This window comes from Lepidochelys kempii, chromosome 9, assembly GCF_965140285.1.
Source record: "Lepidochelys kempii isolate rLepKem1 chromosome 9, rLepKem1.hap1, whole genome shotgun sequence".
Taxonomy (NCBI): Eukaryota; Metazoa; Chordata; order Testudines; family Cheloniidae; genus Lepidochelys; species Lepidochelys kempii.
Window position 1 is genome coordinate 55,631,415 of NC_136388.1, and position 16,573 is coordinate 55,647,987.

At 43.2% G+C, this 16,573-nt stretch overlaps 1 protein-coding gene across 3 annotated transcripts in view; it reads right to left on the reverse strand.

Annotated features, from left to right (window-relative positions):
* Positions 1 to 16,573, reverse strand: part of PPP1R7 (protein phosphatase 1 regulatory subunit 7) — a 41,582-nt gene that overhangs the window by 8,990 nt on the left and 16,019 nt on the right. For 2 of the 3 annotated variants that reach the window (XM_073360468.2, XM_073360470.2), the window contains 4 exons: positions 12,810 to 12,926; positions 8,507 to 8,611; positions 7,034 to 7,120; positions 3,554 to 3,953 (listed from right to left, as the gene is read on the reverse strand). In XM_073360468.2, coding sequence (XP_073216569.1) covers positions 3,777 to 3,953; positions 7,034 to 7,120; positions 8,507 to 8,611; positions 12,810 to 12,926 — 486 coding nt within the window. In that variant the 3' untranslated portion in view covers positions 3,554 to 3,776. Of the gene's footprint in view, positions 1 to 3,553; positions 3,954 to 7,033; positions 7,121 to 8,506; positions 8,612 to 12,809; positions 12,927 to 16,573 lie in introns of those variants that run through there. The other variant, XM_073360469.2, reaches the window with a different exon arrangement.

Here is a 16,573-nt window from a genome sequence, read left to right on the forward strand (position 1 = left end):
TCATTTATCTAGATTAGTGGTTCTCAACATTTTCCATCCTGGGACCTCCCCCACCTACTTGGGACCTAGCCAGAACCCCCTCCTATTCAGCAGTGGGAAGGGTGTGGTGGTCATAACCTCTACCCTGTTTGTGACCCCTAGATTGAGAAACCCCATTCTAGTTAGATTTCACATTTTAAGAGTAAGAGGAACTAACAGAGTGTGTGTTACAATTAACATACTTCATTATTTTCACCATGGTAACCCTCATCCTTCTAGCTCCCCATCCTTTGTTTACTGGCAATCCCTGTTGTGTCATGTTGATTCAACTGTAAATCTCTTGGGGCAAGAACCGGTCTCATCTACAGACCACCACCAGCACTCCTGCCACTTCATGTCCATCATCATTACGGGCAAGCCATATGGCAGGATTCCTTTGTGTATGGTGTCAACAAAAGGGAGCTCCTGTGCACAGTCTATGACAAGCTTGCTCAACTTTGCTAATGAAAAGATTGTGTGGCAGCTAATAGAAGGTTCACTGAGGGTCAGCGCAGAACAGCACTGTGTTCCCTGAAATCCTGGTGAGTGATGGCTGCTCTGTATTTGGGCCCCATAATTTTTAAACTAGCAGGATTTACCATCCAGTTTCCGACAAACAAACAATTGTGTGTTTCCTGGGTTCTAAAGTAATCAGAAAGGAGACACTTTTAAAGGAACAATGTCACCTACTTTTCAGGTCCACATGGACAAACCATAAATATTACTCATGTGATGACTCTAAGCAACAGCATTGAGCAACAGCTCAAACAATAGTTTGCAGAGAAAGGACAGAGGCAGACTATAGGAATAAAGCTCTCAGAGGTGGTACGCTCTGGTGGAAAAAGGTTTTGACAATACCTGCTTATTTGAAGTATCTTTAGGCACAAGGGAGAAGAGACCTCTCTGGCAGGAATGGTTCAGCAATATCCAAAGAGTGGGGTGAACTCTACCAGAGGTAGAGAAATTCCCTATCCTGCCTTTACAGTTCAATACTGGGTATGATTCACTTATGGAGAGCACCTTCTTACTCTAGACTCTTCTTTGAAGTTTCCTTCTGCTGAGTATTGTGTCCAATTCTGGGTGCCACACTTTGGGAAAGAAGTGGACAAACCGGAGTGTGTCCAGAGAGCAGCACAAACAATAAAAGGTTTACTAAATCTGGCCTATCAGAAAAAGTTTTTTAAAATAGGCATGTTTAGTTTTGAGAAAAGAAGATTGGAGGGGCAGGAGTGCTGATAGGAGGAACTGGCTTTGGGGGGAAGGATAGCTCAGTGGTTTGAGCATTGGCCTGCTAAACCCAGGGTTGAGAGTTCAATCCTTGAGGGGGCCATTTAGGGATCTGGGGCAAAAATTGGGGATTGGTCCTGCTTTGAGCAGGGGGTTGGACTAGATGACCTCCTGAGGTCCCTTCCAACCCTGATATTCTATGATATCCTCAAATGTGTAAAGGGTGGTTATAAAGAGGACAGGGATCAATTGTTCTCCATGTCCACTGAAGGCAGGACAAGTAGTAACGGGCTTAATCTGCAGCAATGGAGATTTAGGTTATATATGACGAAAACCTTTCCAACTCTAAGGGTAGTTAAGCTCTGGAACAGGCTTCCAACGGAGGTTGTGGAATCCCCATCACTGGAGGTTTTTAAGAACAGATTTGACAAACACCTGTCAGGGATGGTCTAGGTATATGTGGTCCTGCCTCAGCACACGGGGCTGGACTTGACGACTTCTAAGTCCTTTTCAGCCCCTCATTTCTACGATTCTTAGATTACATCAGGCTCTGTCACCTTCAGCATTTTTGTAGCAGCCTGGCAGAAATACCCAGACTGAAGAATCGGCGTTAAGAATCCATCTGAAGTCCTGAATGTCAGAGAAGAAAGGCTATACCCACACCTTTGAGACTGACTCAGGAAGTCACCCAGGAATCAGCACCAGTTGAACTGAAATCCTTTGCTCCAGAGTTTCTCTCTTATTCATACACATTTGGATGACATTTCTGCTTTGGAAAGGAAAGTGGAAGCAGTAGGAAACTGCCAGATTTGGGAGTTATAGCTCCATGTGATTCGGAGGGTTCTGCATTAGGGTATAATGCTACATTCACCAAAATTAACAAGGACAGTGCAGTTCTGTGCCACAGAGTAGACTACCTCAAAACCAAAGGAGTGGAGGAGATATTTTTGCTTGGCTGGCATACTGGAGAACATGGCATCAGGAACTCTGCAACTTTGTTCTTGCTGGATGCTTCACAACTTTGCTTGAAGCAATGGGTCCACTGGATCCCATTATTTGATGTCACCTAGAAGACTTCCTGATGGGTAACTGTGCTGCCAAGACTTCTTCTAGGATTGGTTAACGTGTGAAGTTTAGAATATGAGGATTTACATGCTGAGTGTGCTAAGGAGAATGCAGAATCTGGAAAACATTTTCTTACTGAAAAGTGCATTATACAAACAATGGAAAAGTTTAATGGTAAAATCCCAACTGCATTAGATAGTGAGGTACCAGGCCAAACAAAAACAGAATGGTATGTACACAATACAAAACAGAATACAGTGCCCTCTGAATTCAACTCCTTGTCCTAGCTTTAGCAAATGATGGGGCTCCAATACCACAAAAGTGGATATGGTATAAAAATCAAAGTAGGGTGAATGTTGAAGATGCCTTTACTTTAAAGCAGACTACCCTTCTTTCGGATCTCTGAATGCCTCTGCCTCAGCATAGCAGGGAGTTGCCACATACACTGAAAGCTATATTTTGTTATGGCTAATTCTGAGGAATTCCTGAGGCAAATTTAAGTCACAAATGTGGGGGAAATAATGTAAGGCACAGATTTAGGCCTCCTTAGATTCAAAAGTCATAGAATCATAGAATCATAGAATATCAGGGTTGGAAGGGACCTCAGGAGGTCATCTAGTCCAACCCCCTGCTCAAAGCAGGGCCAATCCCCAATTTTTGCCCCAGATCCCTAAATGGCCCCCTCAAGGATTGAACTGACAACCCTGGGTTTAGTAGGCTAATGCTCAAACCACTGAGCTATCCCTCCCCCCAAATTCCCTAAATTCCCCCCAAAATCCCTAAGTCAAATTCATAGTCCCTCCCGCCTCTAGCTCCTTCCCCAACCAACTACTTAGAGTGGCAGCATGTAACAGTTATCACTTCCCATCACCATAGCAGTGTGTGGACTGGCAGTTCATCCATCTGCTCGCGCACACATATCCTACTTAGCTCAGGTTTTTAAGCAATATTCTAAATCGATGAATGCTTATCTTAAAAAGGATCAGAAAAGATAGAAACTCTGGACAAGGGTAGGAGTGTTAACACAGTTCAGTGCCTTTAAAGGATTATCACCCCCATCTGTCCCACTACAAAAACTGAAGCTCTATTCACGGGGGTGTTACTGACTTGAAGACTTTTCACTCCTGTTTACCAACATGGTTACTTAATTCTGACACACGAGAGACAGCTGCTGGCTTAGACTGAACACAGAAGCTTGCTGACGAAATACCCAATACAAATAAACACTGGTACAACCAGGAAATATCATGTGTTAAGATTTATTAATAATAATAATCATCATCATCATCATAATTTTTCAAAAACAACGAGAGAGAGTGCATTATACACAAGATCTGGTACTCAGTGCTTTTTATTGGCTGTTTTCTCTGTGCCAGTGTACTGAAGACTTGGGTAGTGGTAAGTGGATAAAAAACCCAACTGGGACATTTCTCCAAGGAAGGAAGGAGAGAGGGTAGGCAGGAAGTTCAGAATCGGACAAACGTGGCATCAATCTGCCGGACAGAAGGAAGAGCCAGCATGATTTTGCGCCGGTACTGAGGATCCTTCTGCAGGGGGTTTCTCTCCAGATATACAGTTTCCAAATTCTTGGCTCCCTTCAGCTCATCCAGGTCGCTCCAACTCTCAATGAGATTATCATTCATCTGTGAAGCACACACACGAACACTCCCAGCAAAGCTTCATTAGTGAGAACATAACCCAGACAGACACCGCTCATGAGGGGTTACCAAGAACCAGGGGGCAGTTAGGCTGTGCGGTTACCAGCCTGATAGAATCTAGCTAGAAAGAATGACACCGTATAAGCTTCTTCAGTGTGAAGCCTTGCTGAGCCTTCTCTGTTCCCTACTCCAAGCACAGTTATTCTTCAGCAATATCCACCACAAGACCTCGCCCCCTGGTAAAGTGTAACCAGAACTCAACTCGACAGGCTTTAACATACCTTGCCCGTTTAGAGGATCCATGGAAATGCCACCTATTGGCTCTCTCTTGTCTACAGAGCATCACAGGAATGCCTTACTCACTGCAAACCTCACTCCCTCGTGACTTGTCCCTTCAGCACATTGCTGCAGTTTTGGCCTCAAGGCTTCATAGGTTCCCCTTTAATATTGTTCCCTTAAAGCCAGCTCCTGCCTGACATGGCAAAGCTTGAGTTCTCCAGTCTAAGGGCACCAATCTTTCCTAGGCAGGACATTCTCATGTAGGGGTGGAAATGCTCTAAGCCTCGCTTCAGCAGGTTTCCTCTCGTGTCTCCACTGGGAGGCAGTCTGACTCCCACAGAAGAGGCTGCATGGTTCAAGCTATAAACATAAGACCTGCTCAGATCTCAGTGCCACCTACCATGGAGGCTTCATGCCCCCCCACTGCAGCCAAACCCCCGCAGGGTTAACTGTGGTCTCTTGACAGCTGGGCACTGCTGCCCAAAATACACCCACTGGAAAGCAGGATGGCTTCCATAGCACAGAGACTTCATGCATGTCACTGTAGACAGTATGCAGCAGTGCTTTGAACCACAGTTGGCAAGGGGGAGGGATACAAACATGCCATTCAGTGTTATCATTCCATCCCACATTTGGATCCTGGCCGAATTCCAGTGGGGGTGTCAGAGGAAGGGAGAAGCATACCATGCAGCCACAATTCCCCTATCCCAGATGTGAAAGCTTCAGCTCTCCTTTGCTCCTGCAAGCAGAGCCTGGAGGTTCAGAGGAAGTTACTGCAGCAGCAGCATCTTTACTCTCAAAATAAGAGATCAGACCTTTTTCAGCACACTGCTCCCAACTCACATCATGCAACCAAGGCAAGCAGCACTGAGGACTCCCAACTTCCCCAAAATTGCAATTGTGAAGTGGAAAAGCAGTGTTTTTCATTGAAGTGCCTACTTCCCACCACCCCAGGGAAAGACAGCTGCTCTAACAACAGGGACCATGTGTCACCAAAGGATGGTCATGGGGTTAAGACACTGGACTGGGCCTCTGGAAATAACTTCTCAGCTCTGCCACAGAGTCTCTGTGTGACCTCAGATAAGTCTATCTGTTGGTGCCTCAATCGCCCCTGCCCCATCCATAACATGGGAGTAATTTTTCCCCTATCTCAGAAGGGTGATAGAGAGGCATTCATATACTATTGTGCCAGAAGCCATATAAATACCTAGTTAGAGTAGGACAAACTATCTGCAACATTCCTGGACTTAACAAGTGATACTACATCTGTGCTAACTTTAATACCCTTATTTAGGGCACTAAATAGGGTCAGAAAGATGCATACAGCATTTAGGAACTGGAACCCTGCAATTAATAAAAAAATAATTCTTTAAGGTGGGCTTCATACCTCACTCAGTTCTCTCCATCAGGAGGGATGTAGGGGCAAATTAAAAGAGTATTAAATGGGAAAACTGGAGGCTTAGATGAGGAAGGGAGTTAGAGATCATGAGCAGACCTTTACCAATGCACTGCTGTCCAGTTCAGTAGTGGGCTCAACAAAGGTAAAGTCCTATAGAATTAGGTTGCTCCCTTTCCCTCCTGAGGAAGAAACAACAGCAGCTGGAGCAACTTTTTCTTCTGGGAGCAAAATGCTTTGTAAATGTCTCCATTTGGTTCAAAGGGAGAGTCTAGTAACTTGAAAAGAATCGCACCACATTCTGCACACGCAAGCTAGTCTGTAATGTCTCACTTTGAAGACAGTAGTAGGCCACACTTCATAGGATGCCTGAGCTCCTTGGTGTACAAAGGCAGTTCATTCTGGCATGAGTAGGCACAGATGGGAACCACAAACCTGACTAATACAGCCTCTGAAAGGTTATATTCAAGGGTTGGAAAAGCACCATCCAAGAAGCCTCTATATTGGATTCTAGCTTGATTTCATGTCCAGCTACTTCTCAGTCCTGCAGCCAAAGCCTTCATTCAAGGGCTCAGATAGTGAAAAGTTCCAAATGATGAAAATGTGAAACAGAAAAATGTGGCTTCTAAGGCTTCTATTTATTAAGCACTAGCAGAGCAAGTCCAGACATTCCCTAACTGAACATAGCAAGAAACACTGTATACTATGGGGGCTGGAGCACTGAGATTCCAGGTGGATATCTACTCCTCTGTTCAAACGTTGTTCCCTTCCTGACAGAAACTACAGAAACAAAATGTGGGGCTTAGCCATCCAGGATGCCACCAACCAGAGCCAGCTCAGTATTTTGATCTGGCTAGCAGGAGTGGAAACACCCAGAGGACAGCTGAATTTTTCCTAAGTGGTTACAAGAAACTGACCAAACTGGCTCTGCTCTAAAACTGCTTTTAAACACTTTGGCTCACCTCTGCACCAAAATGCATTATATCTACTTCTATTACACAGCCATACTGTAACTTACAGAAAAGCTAGCTGTGCAAAAATGGGGGAAGGCAGAGCTCTATACTTCAAAGCCATAACCCGAGCACAGTGGCAAGATCAGTATTCTAAGGAGATAGGCACCTGACATAATTAAGGGCCTGCTATCATTAAAAACCTGTAAAATGAATTAACTGTGATGACCCTCCCCCCATGCAGACAGGTAAGGAGAAGAGGGGCTTACAACCTTGTCACCAGAACAAAGGGGACACCTGAAAAAAAACTCAGTCCACATCTAATGAGCACTGGAGCCGGAATCTAAGAGATGTACAACTCACCATTTTAAACCCTCTTCACACCCAATCAAGAAGGATTTCTTTTAGTACGTATCTATTTCAGCAAGGCCTGCACTTACCCAGAATTCCTGCAGCTCTGTTAGATGGCTGACATTTTCAATCTTTTTGATCCTATTGGATGCAATGTCCAGCATTGTAAGTTTGTTCTGAAATAAGCAAATGAAAAAACTTTAGCTTGGATTTCCTCATTTCCTCCTCTACCCCACTCTGAGCCCGAGGGCTGAAAATTCTGAGGAGCACTAGTAAACCACTGCCAGCTGGCTATTATGGTTAGCTAGCAAAAGTACAATTGGTTAATTAGGCTCTAATTAGTATTGTCCTATACTCCTCCCCAGAATTATAAAACTTCTGAATATGAGAGAAAACACATTCAGTGCAAGGAGAACTCTCACTGTTTAACTATAGCAGAAAAGATAGTTTTTAAATCAAGACAGCTTGCCAACTTCTCAGAAGCAACTGAAAACAATTACTAGCTGGCCAGTAGTTGCTGACAAACTAATTACTCCTGAGCAGTGAGCTTTCTTTGTAATATTTTAAGATTAGTAATCAGACATTCCAAGACGACGTTTTGAAATCTACAAAAAATCTGATTAAAAGAAGGTTTCAGAGTGGTAGCTGTGTTAGTCTGTATCAGCAAAAACAACGAGGAGTCCTTGTGGCACTTTAGAGACTAACAAATTTATTTGGGCATAAGCTTTTGTGGGCTAAAACCCAGTTCATCAGATGCATGGAGTGGAACATACAGTAGGGTGGTATACATACACAGCATATGAAAAGATGGGAGTTGCCTTACCAAGTGGGGGGTCAGCGCTAACCAAAGAACTCTCTCAGGTGGCATATTTGAAGACAGGAATTCTATGCATTAGGAAGCCCAAGAGTTTTAGAATATGTAACCCTTAACGTGTGTATGCAGGAGATCAGCTAAATTACTCAGATTCCTCTGATCCCCATGGGTGCCTCACAATGCCACCTATTGGTAAAAGGGCATGAACACATCACAGGCTTCTCCATAAGGACAATCCAAAGCAGAAATACAGAAAGTTGGACTGATTTAAAAGAGCAAGATGGCATGGTTTGCCTCTTCTGACCCATGACAACTCACTTAGTCATTTCTGGTGCCCGTGTAAGAGAAACTCATGGCTACCTATTGCAGATCCAATTCATCTTTCAACTCAGCAGTTTAGCAGCAGAGATAATCAGCAGAAGTGCTGTCAGGCCTCCCTGTGCTAGTTATCAGCCAAATTGTTACATTAACTGCTTCAAGACTCCATCTAGCTGGTACAGTTTTACAGTCCACTCCAGACTGACTAGAAAACATGCCGGTTCCCAGCAGAAGAGGCGGCGGCTCATGTTTTGTTCTTTTAGGTATAACAGACAAACAATTTATACGGTTTTCCAAGAAGCTCAACTTTCTTTGGGTAACTTAAGGAAAACAGGAACTTCCCAGCAACACCAATGTAAGATGAACCCAGCCATTCTGCGAAGTACTGTGAGGCCAGCCCTTCTTAAAGAAAGCCAAATGAGACGCTCACATTGTTCTCCAGTCCCTCGATGACTTCTATGCCATTGTGGCTAAGGTACAGCTCACGCAGATTCACCAGGTTCTGCAGACCCTCGATCTTGGTCAGCCGGTTGCTCTGAAATTGTACAGGAGGGAGTGAAAGTCCAGTCCAAAGGAATGAACCCAGAGTGAACTCTTACACAAGAAAGAATTTCAAGAACATTTCTACAGAGCACAGATCATTTAGATAGAAATAAAGTGGATGGGAAGGAAGGACTTTGCCTGTTACAGAGGAAGGACAACACTGTACTTGATGGATGTGGGACATTCAATTACTTTGAAACTTTTGTAACCAACTCACAAGCAAGTTCCAGGCGAGCCAGAGTTCCTTCAAACCTGGCAGGATCTCTGATTCTCCCCCTACTTATGACAGCTGCAACCCTGAAGGCCTTTTCTTTTTAGTTTCTTTAGAAGACCAGGCAAGGACTTCAACAGCACTCATTTTATATTGCTCTTTTATGAGCTGGGGAAGAGGATGATGTAGCAATTATAAACAGACCCCCAAATACATCTGTGATACGCTTACTGTGTCTGTCATACATGACAAGTTTTTATTGGCAGTGAAACAGTGTGTGTGTGTGTGTGTGTGTATGAACATCTGATTGCTATACCCCCTGCTGGAACTTGCCAGGCTGCTATATTGGTGTGCAGAGGAAAAGAGATTGTTTCTCTGACCCAGACTGAGGTGTCTTTAGAGGTGGTTTTGGAACAAATTGATAAATTAAACAGTAATAAGTCACCAGGACCAGATGGTATTTACCCAACAATTCTGAAGGAACTCAAATATTAAATTGCAGAACTACTAACTGTGGTATGTAATTTATCATTTCAATCAGCTTTTGTACCAGATGATTGGAGGATAGCTAATGTGACGCCAATTTTTTAAAAAGGTTCCAGACACAATCCCAGCAATTACAGGCCAGTAAGCCTAACTTCAATGTCGGGCAAACTGGTTGAAACTAAAGTAAACAATTATCAGACACACAGATGAACATGATTTGTTAGGGAAGAGTCAGCATGGTTTTTGTAAAGGGAAATCCTGCCTCACCAATCTACTAGAATTCTTTGGGGGAGTCAACACGCATGTGGACAAGGGGAAATCCAGTAGATATAGTGTACTTAGATTTTCAGAAAGCCTTTGACAAGGTCCCTCACCAAAGGCTCTTAAAGTAAGCTGTCATGGGATAAGAGGGACGGTCCTCTCATGGATAACTGGTTAAAAGACAGGAAACAAAGGGTAGGAATAAATGATCAGTTTTCGGAATGGAGAGCGGAAAATAGTAAATAGTCCAGCTCCCAGGCTGAAAATGTCACGGAGGTCAATGGAGACAAAATCGTAGCCTTATTCATAAATGATCTGGAAAAAGGGGTAAACAGTGAGATGGCAAAATTTGCAGATGATAGAATACTAAAGAAGATAGTTAAGTCCTAAGCAAGAGTTACAAAGGGATGGGTGACTGAGCAACAAAATGGCAGATGAAATTTAATGTTGATAAATGCAAAGTAATGTACACTGAAAACAATCCCAACTATACACATAAAATGATGGGGTCTAAATTAGCTGTTACCACTTAAGAAAGAGATCTTGGAGTCATTGTGGATAGTTCAACATCCACTCAATGTGCAGCGGCAGTCAAAAAAGAAACAGAATGTGGGGAATCATTAGGAAAGGGATAGATAATACAACAGAAAATATCATATTGCCTCTATATAAATCCAAGGTACACCCACATCTTGAACACTGCGCACAAATGCGGTTGCCCCATCTCCAAAAAGATATATTTGACTTGGAAAAGTACAGAAAAGGGCAACAAAAATTATTAGAGATATGGAATGGCTGCTGTAGGAGGAGAGATTAATAAGACCAGAACTTTTCATCTTGGAAAAGAGACGGCTAAGGGGGGATATGAATGAGGTCTATAAAATCATGACTGGCATGGAGAAGTAATTAAGGAAGTGTTGTTTACTCCTTCTCATAACACAAGAACTAGGGGTCACCACATGAAATTAATAGGCAGCAGGTTTAAAACAAACTAAAGGAAATAATTCTTCACACAATGCACAGACAGTGTTGTGAAACTCTTTGCCAGAGAATATTGTGAAGACCAAGACGTTAACAGGGTTCAAAAAAGAATTAGGTATGTTCATGGAGGATAGGTCCATCAATGGCTATGAGCCAGGATGGGCAGCGATGGTGTCCCTAACCTCTGTTTGCCAGAAGCTGGGAATGGGCGACAGGGGATGAATCACTCTATGACTACCTGTTCTGTTCATTCCCTCTGGGGTACGTGGGCAGTGGCCACTGTCAGAAGACAGGATACTGGGCTAGATGGACCATTGGTCTGACTCAGTATGGGTCTTATATATTGGTGGGGAAGGATAGCTCAATGGTTTGAGCATTGGCCTGCTAAACCCAGGGTTGTGAGTTCAATCCTTGAGGAGGCCATTTCGGGATCTGGGGCAAAAATTGGGGATTGGTCCTGCTTTGAGCAGGGGGTTGGACTAGGTGACCTCCTGAGGTCCCTTCCAACCCTGATATTCTATTAAATGCTTTTTACTACTTTTATTAGCTCTGCATGTTAAAAGTGAGACACTTGGTATCAGGGCAAAAAGGATAAACCCCCTCATTTTGCACAGCCTTAGAACCATAGAATATCAGGGTTGGAAGGGACCTCAGGAGGTCATCTAGTCCAACCCCCTGCTCAAAGCAGGGCCAATCCCGAATTAAATCATCCCAGCCAGGGCTTTGTCAAGCCTGACCTTAAAAACCTCTAAGGAAGGAGAGATTCCACTACCTCCCAAGGTAACAAATTCCAGCGCTTCACCACCCTTCTAGTGAAAATCTTTTTCCTAATATCCAACCTAAACCTCCCCCACTGCAATTTGAGACCATTACTCCTCATTCTGTCATCTGCTACCACTGAGAACAGCCTAGATCCATCCTCTTTGGAACCCCCTTTCAGGTAGTTGAAATCAGCTATCATATCCTCCCTCATTCTTCTTTTCCGCAGACTAAATAAGCCCAGTTCCCTCAGTCTCCCCTCATAAGACATGTGCTCCAGCCCTCTAATCATTTTTGTTGCCCATTGCTGGACTCTTTCCAATTTCTCCACATCCTTGTAGTGTGGGGCCCAAAACTGGACACAGTACTCCAGATGAGGCCTCACCAATGCCGAATAGAGGGGAAAGATCACGTCCCTCAATCTGCTGGCAATGCCCCTACTTATACATCCCAAAATGCCATTGGACTTCTTGGCAACAAGGGCACACTGTTGACTCATATCCAGCTTCTCACCCACTGTAACCCCTAGGTCCTTTTCTGCAGAACTGCTGCCTAGCCACTCGGTTCTTAGTCTGTAGCAGTGCATGGGATTCTTGTCTTAAGTGCAGGACTCTGCACTTGTCCTTGTTGAACCTCATCAGATTTCTGTTGGCCCAATCCTCTAACTTGTCTAGGTCCCTCTGTATCCTATCCCTACCTCCCTGGCACCTCTTTCATTACAATTACTAGAAGAAGTTACAGAGTAACAGCCGTGTTAGTCTGTATTTGCAAAAAGAAAAGGAGTACTTGTGGCACCTTAGGACTAACCAATTTATTTGAGCATAAGCTTTCGTGAGCTACAGCTCACTTCATCGGATGCATAAAGCGACTGAAAAAGTTCTTATATCAGGTTTGAAGCAGCAAAAGAATAAAACTGCTAGCTTGCAAAAGTCTCTCTAGAAATTACCTCAATAGCTTGGGGGTCATCAGTCCTTATTTAGTGCTTCCTGGTTAGAAATCCAGTTGATGACCAGTTGATGACCCCCAAGCTATTGAGGTAATTTCCAAAGAGACTTTTGCAAACTAGCAGTTTTATTCTTTTGCTGCTTCAAACCTGATATAAGAACTTTTTCAGTCGCTTTATGCATCCGATGAAGTGAGCTGTAGCTCATGAAAGCTTATGCTCAAATAAATTGGATAGTCTCTAAGGTGCCACAAGTACTCCTTTTCTTTTTAGAAGTAGTTATTAAACTGTAGTTGAGCCAAGGATGCAGAAGTATTTCTTTCTTCTTTCCCTCAACCAAAGTAGATCTAGATACCCATCTGATGCACTTATAAAGTGCTGGCATTTCCATTTTCAAAAGGCATGAAACAAAATACTGAGCACAGAGAATGTCACAGTCTTTAAAAAAAATTAGCTGAAGAAAGATTGCAGATCTGCTGATTCAGGCTGAGTTGTGATTTACATGTTCCCTTGTCAAGGTGGAATGAGGAGCCCAAGGAGGATCAATACCTGTATACTTAGCACTGTCAAGTTTGTCAGTGCATCCAAATTCTGGAGCTTGGTAATTTTGTTCTTTCCCAGGAACAGGCTGTCCAGGTTAGTCAGTGTGTCAGTATTCTCAATTGCCTGTAAAATGACCAAAGGAGGCAGTGTTACTGCTCTGGGCACTACTCCCAGCCTTAAGTGCCATCTCCAGACTCATTTAGAGAGAGAGTTCAGATGGTGGGAACACAGCAAGCAAACCTAGATCTCCTGATCAATTCAAGCATTCTGTCCTTCTGGATCTATGGAGTCCTAAAATGACTATTCAGATTAGAACCCTTATGCCATACCATCCAGATGATTTTCCACCTCGAGTTTTGAAAGAAAGCAATCAATGTTAGAAACAAGCAATGTTATAAATGTTCCTGCAGCAGTTCTCGAACTTCATTGCACCACAACCCGCCTTTGATAAAAAAAATTACATGATCCCAGGGGCTGGGGGGAGAAGAGAACCCAGCTGCCGGGGGGGAGGGGGGGGGGAAGAGGCGGCAGCAAGAGCCCGAGCCCTGCTGCTCCTGGTGGGGGTGGGGCTTGGGCTTCACAACCCACTTTGGGGCCCTGACCCACAATTTGAGAACCGTTGTGTTAATGAAGCTGGCATCCCCAACTAGGCGGAAAGGAAAAGGGAGACAGTCTATGGAAAGATCCAATTCTTCTGGTAGAGTTCACATTACTCTTTATAATCCCCAAAGAAATGTAATAGTCTGATGAGCAAGTCCTTAGAAGGCAGAAGCCATTATCCCACCTCACCCAGAACAAATAGTGAGCTGAATCCATTTAGAAAATTCACTCTTAACATAATAAATAACTTCAGAAGACAAACACATTACAGCCAACCCAACTGAATGAGAATGGAAGTTGTTGTCCTTGGCAGATACATTGGACTTGTTTTTAAAAAGGTTTCTGAGGATGGCAGCATTTTCAATATTACAAACACCACATTCCATTGAGATTAACTATTGCATTCATCCACAGCTGTGCAGTTGAGAATCATGACCCCGAATGATTCTGCAACACCTAGTTCACACAAGCTGGGGCCTGCCCTGGGGGCACAGGAGCAGCACAAATGCCAGCATGCTTTCATGGAATGAATCCAGGAGTGGGAGCTAGGAACTCCTGAGTCTTAATCCTGACTCTGCCATTGTTGTGATGTGTAGCCTGAGGCAAGTCATTCAGCTTCTGTGTCTCAGTTTCCCTATAATAAAATAAAGATGATAATGCTTTTTTGGTTTCATAGGGCTGTTTAGTTCATAATGAGACAGTGCTTTGAAGATGAAAATGCTACACATATGCCAAATATTACTATTAGTACAACATGTGCCATTCTAGTTTAAGTACTGAAGGGGGGGAAAGGGAAATGAGGTGGTTTCCCTCTGGATGATCAAAAGAACTGTATTCTTTGTTTCTAAAAAGAGATGTGTCCAGCCCTCCTCATCAGAGAAAGTATCAGAGGGCAGGAAAGTGTGAAAGGGAGGATCCCAGAGACTCCTATAAAGAAAAGGAAACACAAGCAGGCTTTAAAAAAAAAAAAGGGAACTTCAGCACATAAATAACTGAAGAAATTTTCTTTTCCTTCTTCTGGAGCCTTAAAGGCATATAACATTGATCAGACAAACCATATACAACAACTTATAATTGACTCTAAAGTAGCTTAGATTGCCAGGTCAGAAAAATATTCGAACAACGAGAGTGTCATAACTGAAAAGGCTTTTCTATGTTTGCCATGTAGTCATCAACAAATAAATACATTCTGGTAACAGCTCACATGGGGACTCTATCACACTTCATAGCCTGTGTCCCTGCCAAGGACTGTGTTCTGCCAGGTCCCTGAGCAGTCTGTTCCCCGAGTTCAGCTCAGCAATGGGAGAAACCTGCAGCTGATACCACCTCTGCCCCTCACTGGCAACTCCTGCTGTAGTAATTGGGAAAAAATTGCTTAGCGCTCTGGGGATATGTAAGAAGAAGAAAACAGGCGGGGGAGAAGAAGGGGAATATCTCCTTAAAGCAATGAGATGCTTATTTTAGTGAGAATATTATCGAACAAGTGCAGATGGGAGACATAAGAGGTACGTCATCAGTTAAATATCTGTTTGATAATTGGCTTAGCCCAGCCTCAGCATAAAAACATACCAGAGCAGGCACAAAATAAATTTACTTGCCCACGCTTACCATGACACCACCAATCAGATAATTAGCAGCATTTTACCTATCCATCACAAAGAAGAATTACTTGACGTCAAGTGAGAGAATTTTGCAAAGCAACTACAACCCTTTGCTACAAGTGCTCTTGTCATTCATTCTAATGTACCATCAGCAAGTCAGAAAAGTTCCAAGCATCAAAATATTGATATGACCTTGTTAAAGACTGAAATTTCAAAAGTTCTTTTTTAGGTCTTCATCCTACAGATTTATCTCCAGGAATTTGTCCACAAGTTACAGTGCAGAAGAGAGCTACAGCAATCAAAGGTTTTTATTGCCCACAAACCCAACAGGGACAGGAGCTACTTCCTTGTTGTCTGCCTGGAAGTTGACTCCTCTCAACATTGAGCTGCAGCATTCAGCCACTTAGGATGGAGGCACTTTGAGAAGTCAGAATACAATCAATCTACAAACACAAGTACCGTGTTTCTAATTTTTCCCCCCCATTAAAATAAGCTTTAGCGATTACATAATCTGATGTAACTTATCTCCACATACCTTTCAGTCCTTTACCATGAAGGTCAATTCACCAAAATTTGTACTTATTTTTAAGTTGCTGGAAGAGATTGTCTGGCTAGACCCTATCTCACTATAAGTATAAGAACATAACTGGATCTTCTGTCTTTCTCTACCTGGATCTTCTGTCTTTCTCAAATTGCCTCACATACCCATAGATGTGGGATAGAAGCTAGACCACTGAATTCAGTTTGCTGGATTCCTGCCTGCCTCTCCAGGCCACCTATGGAGATCCCATTGCCTTGTTTCTGCAAAGTCCAAGATTCCCAATCATTTAACTGGCTGCAGCCCCAAAACTGCAGTGTTATTCCCCACAGCTGTTTCATTTCACAAGGAATATTTCCCTCTATTGAGGAGAAATGGACTGGAGTCTCTCTTTTAGCTGTGAAGGCAAATCTATTGACTATAATGCAAGCAAAGCGCTCCTCCCCTTCAGCCTAAGAAAAAGGCTGACCACAGAAGAGGGGAAGGAATTGCACCCTGGTTCCATGAAGAGAAACATGCTCCCAGGTGGTTATAAAAAAAAGAAAACCAAGAACTCTCCCCACCTCAGATGCTTTCCTTCTTTTCTTATTATTTCCTTCAGCAAAACAGCTGGTTTACCAAAGAAGTTGGGTTAAAGGGGTACTGTCAACTTAGAAATCATCTTTCAGACTGACATTTTTCTACCTACTATTGTTACAAGCATTCCATAAGATTTCTATACTGAAAGAGATTAGGGAAGTATTTCTGTCTATTTCACATTTTTTATCTTGAGCATTTGACAACACTTTATGTGCAGTCAGCTTCAGTATTTCCCATGTTCCCTTGTTTGTGTGGATCTCACACCCAGGAACAGCAAGAGAACACACAATTTGCAGAGGTATGTAGTATCTGAAACCATTCATTCATCTTCTTGAAGTTGACCATGTCTCTAAAGTCAGGAGAACCACATCGGCAAAGACAAATGATAGAAAGGAAAAGTCAGTCGTAGGATAGGAGATGTACAGGCATTTCAGGCTATAAGTGAAGTAAAA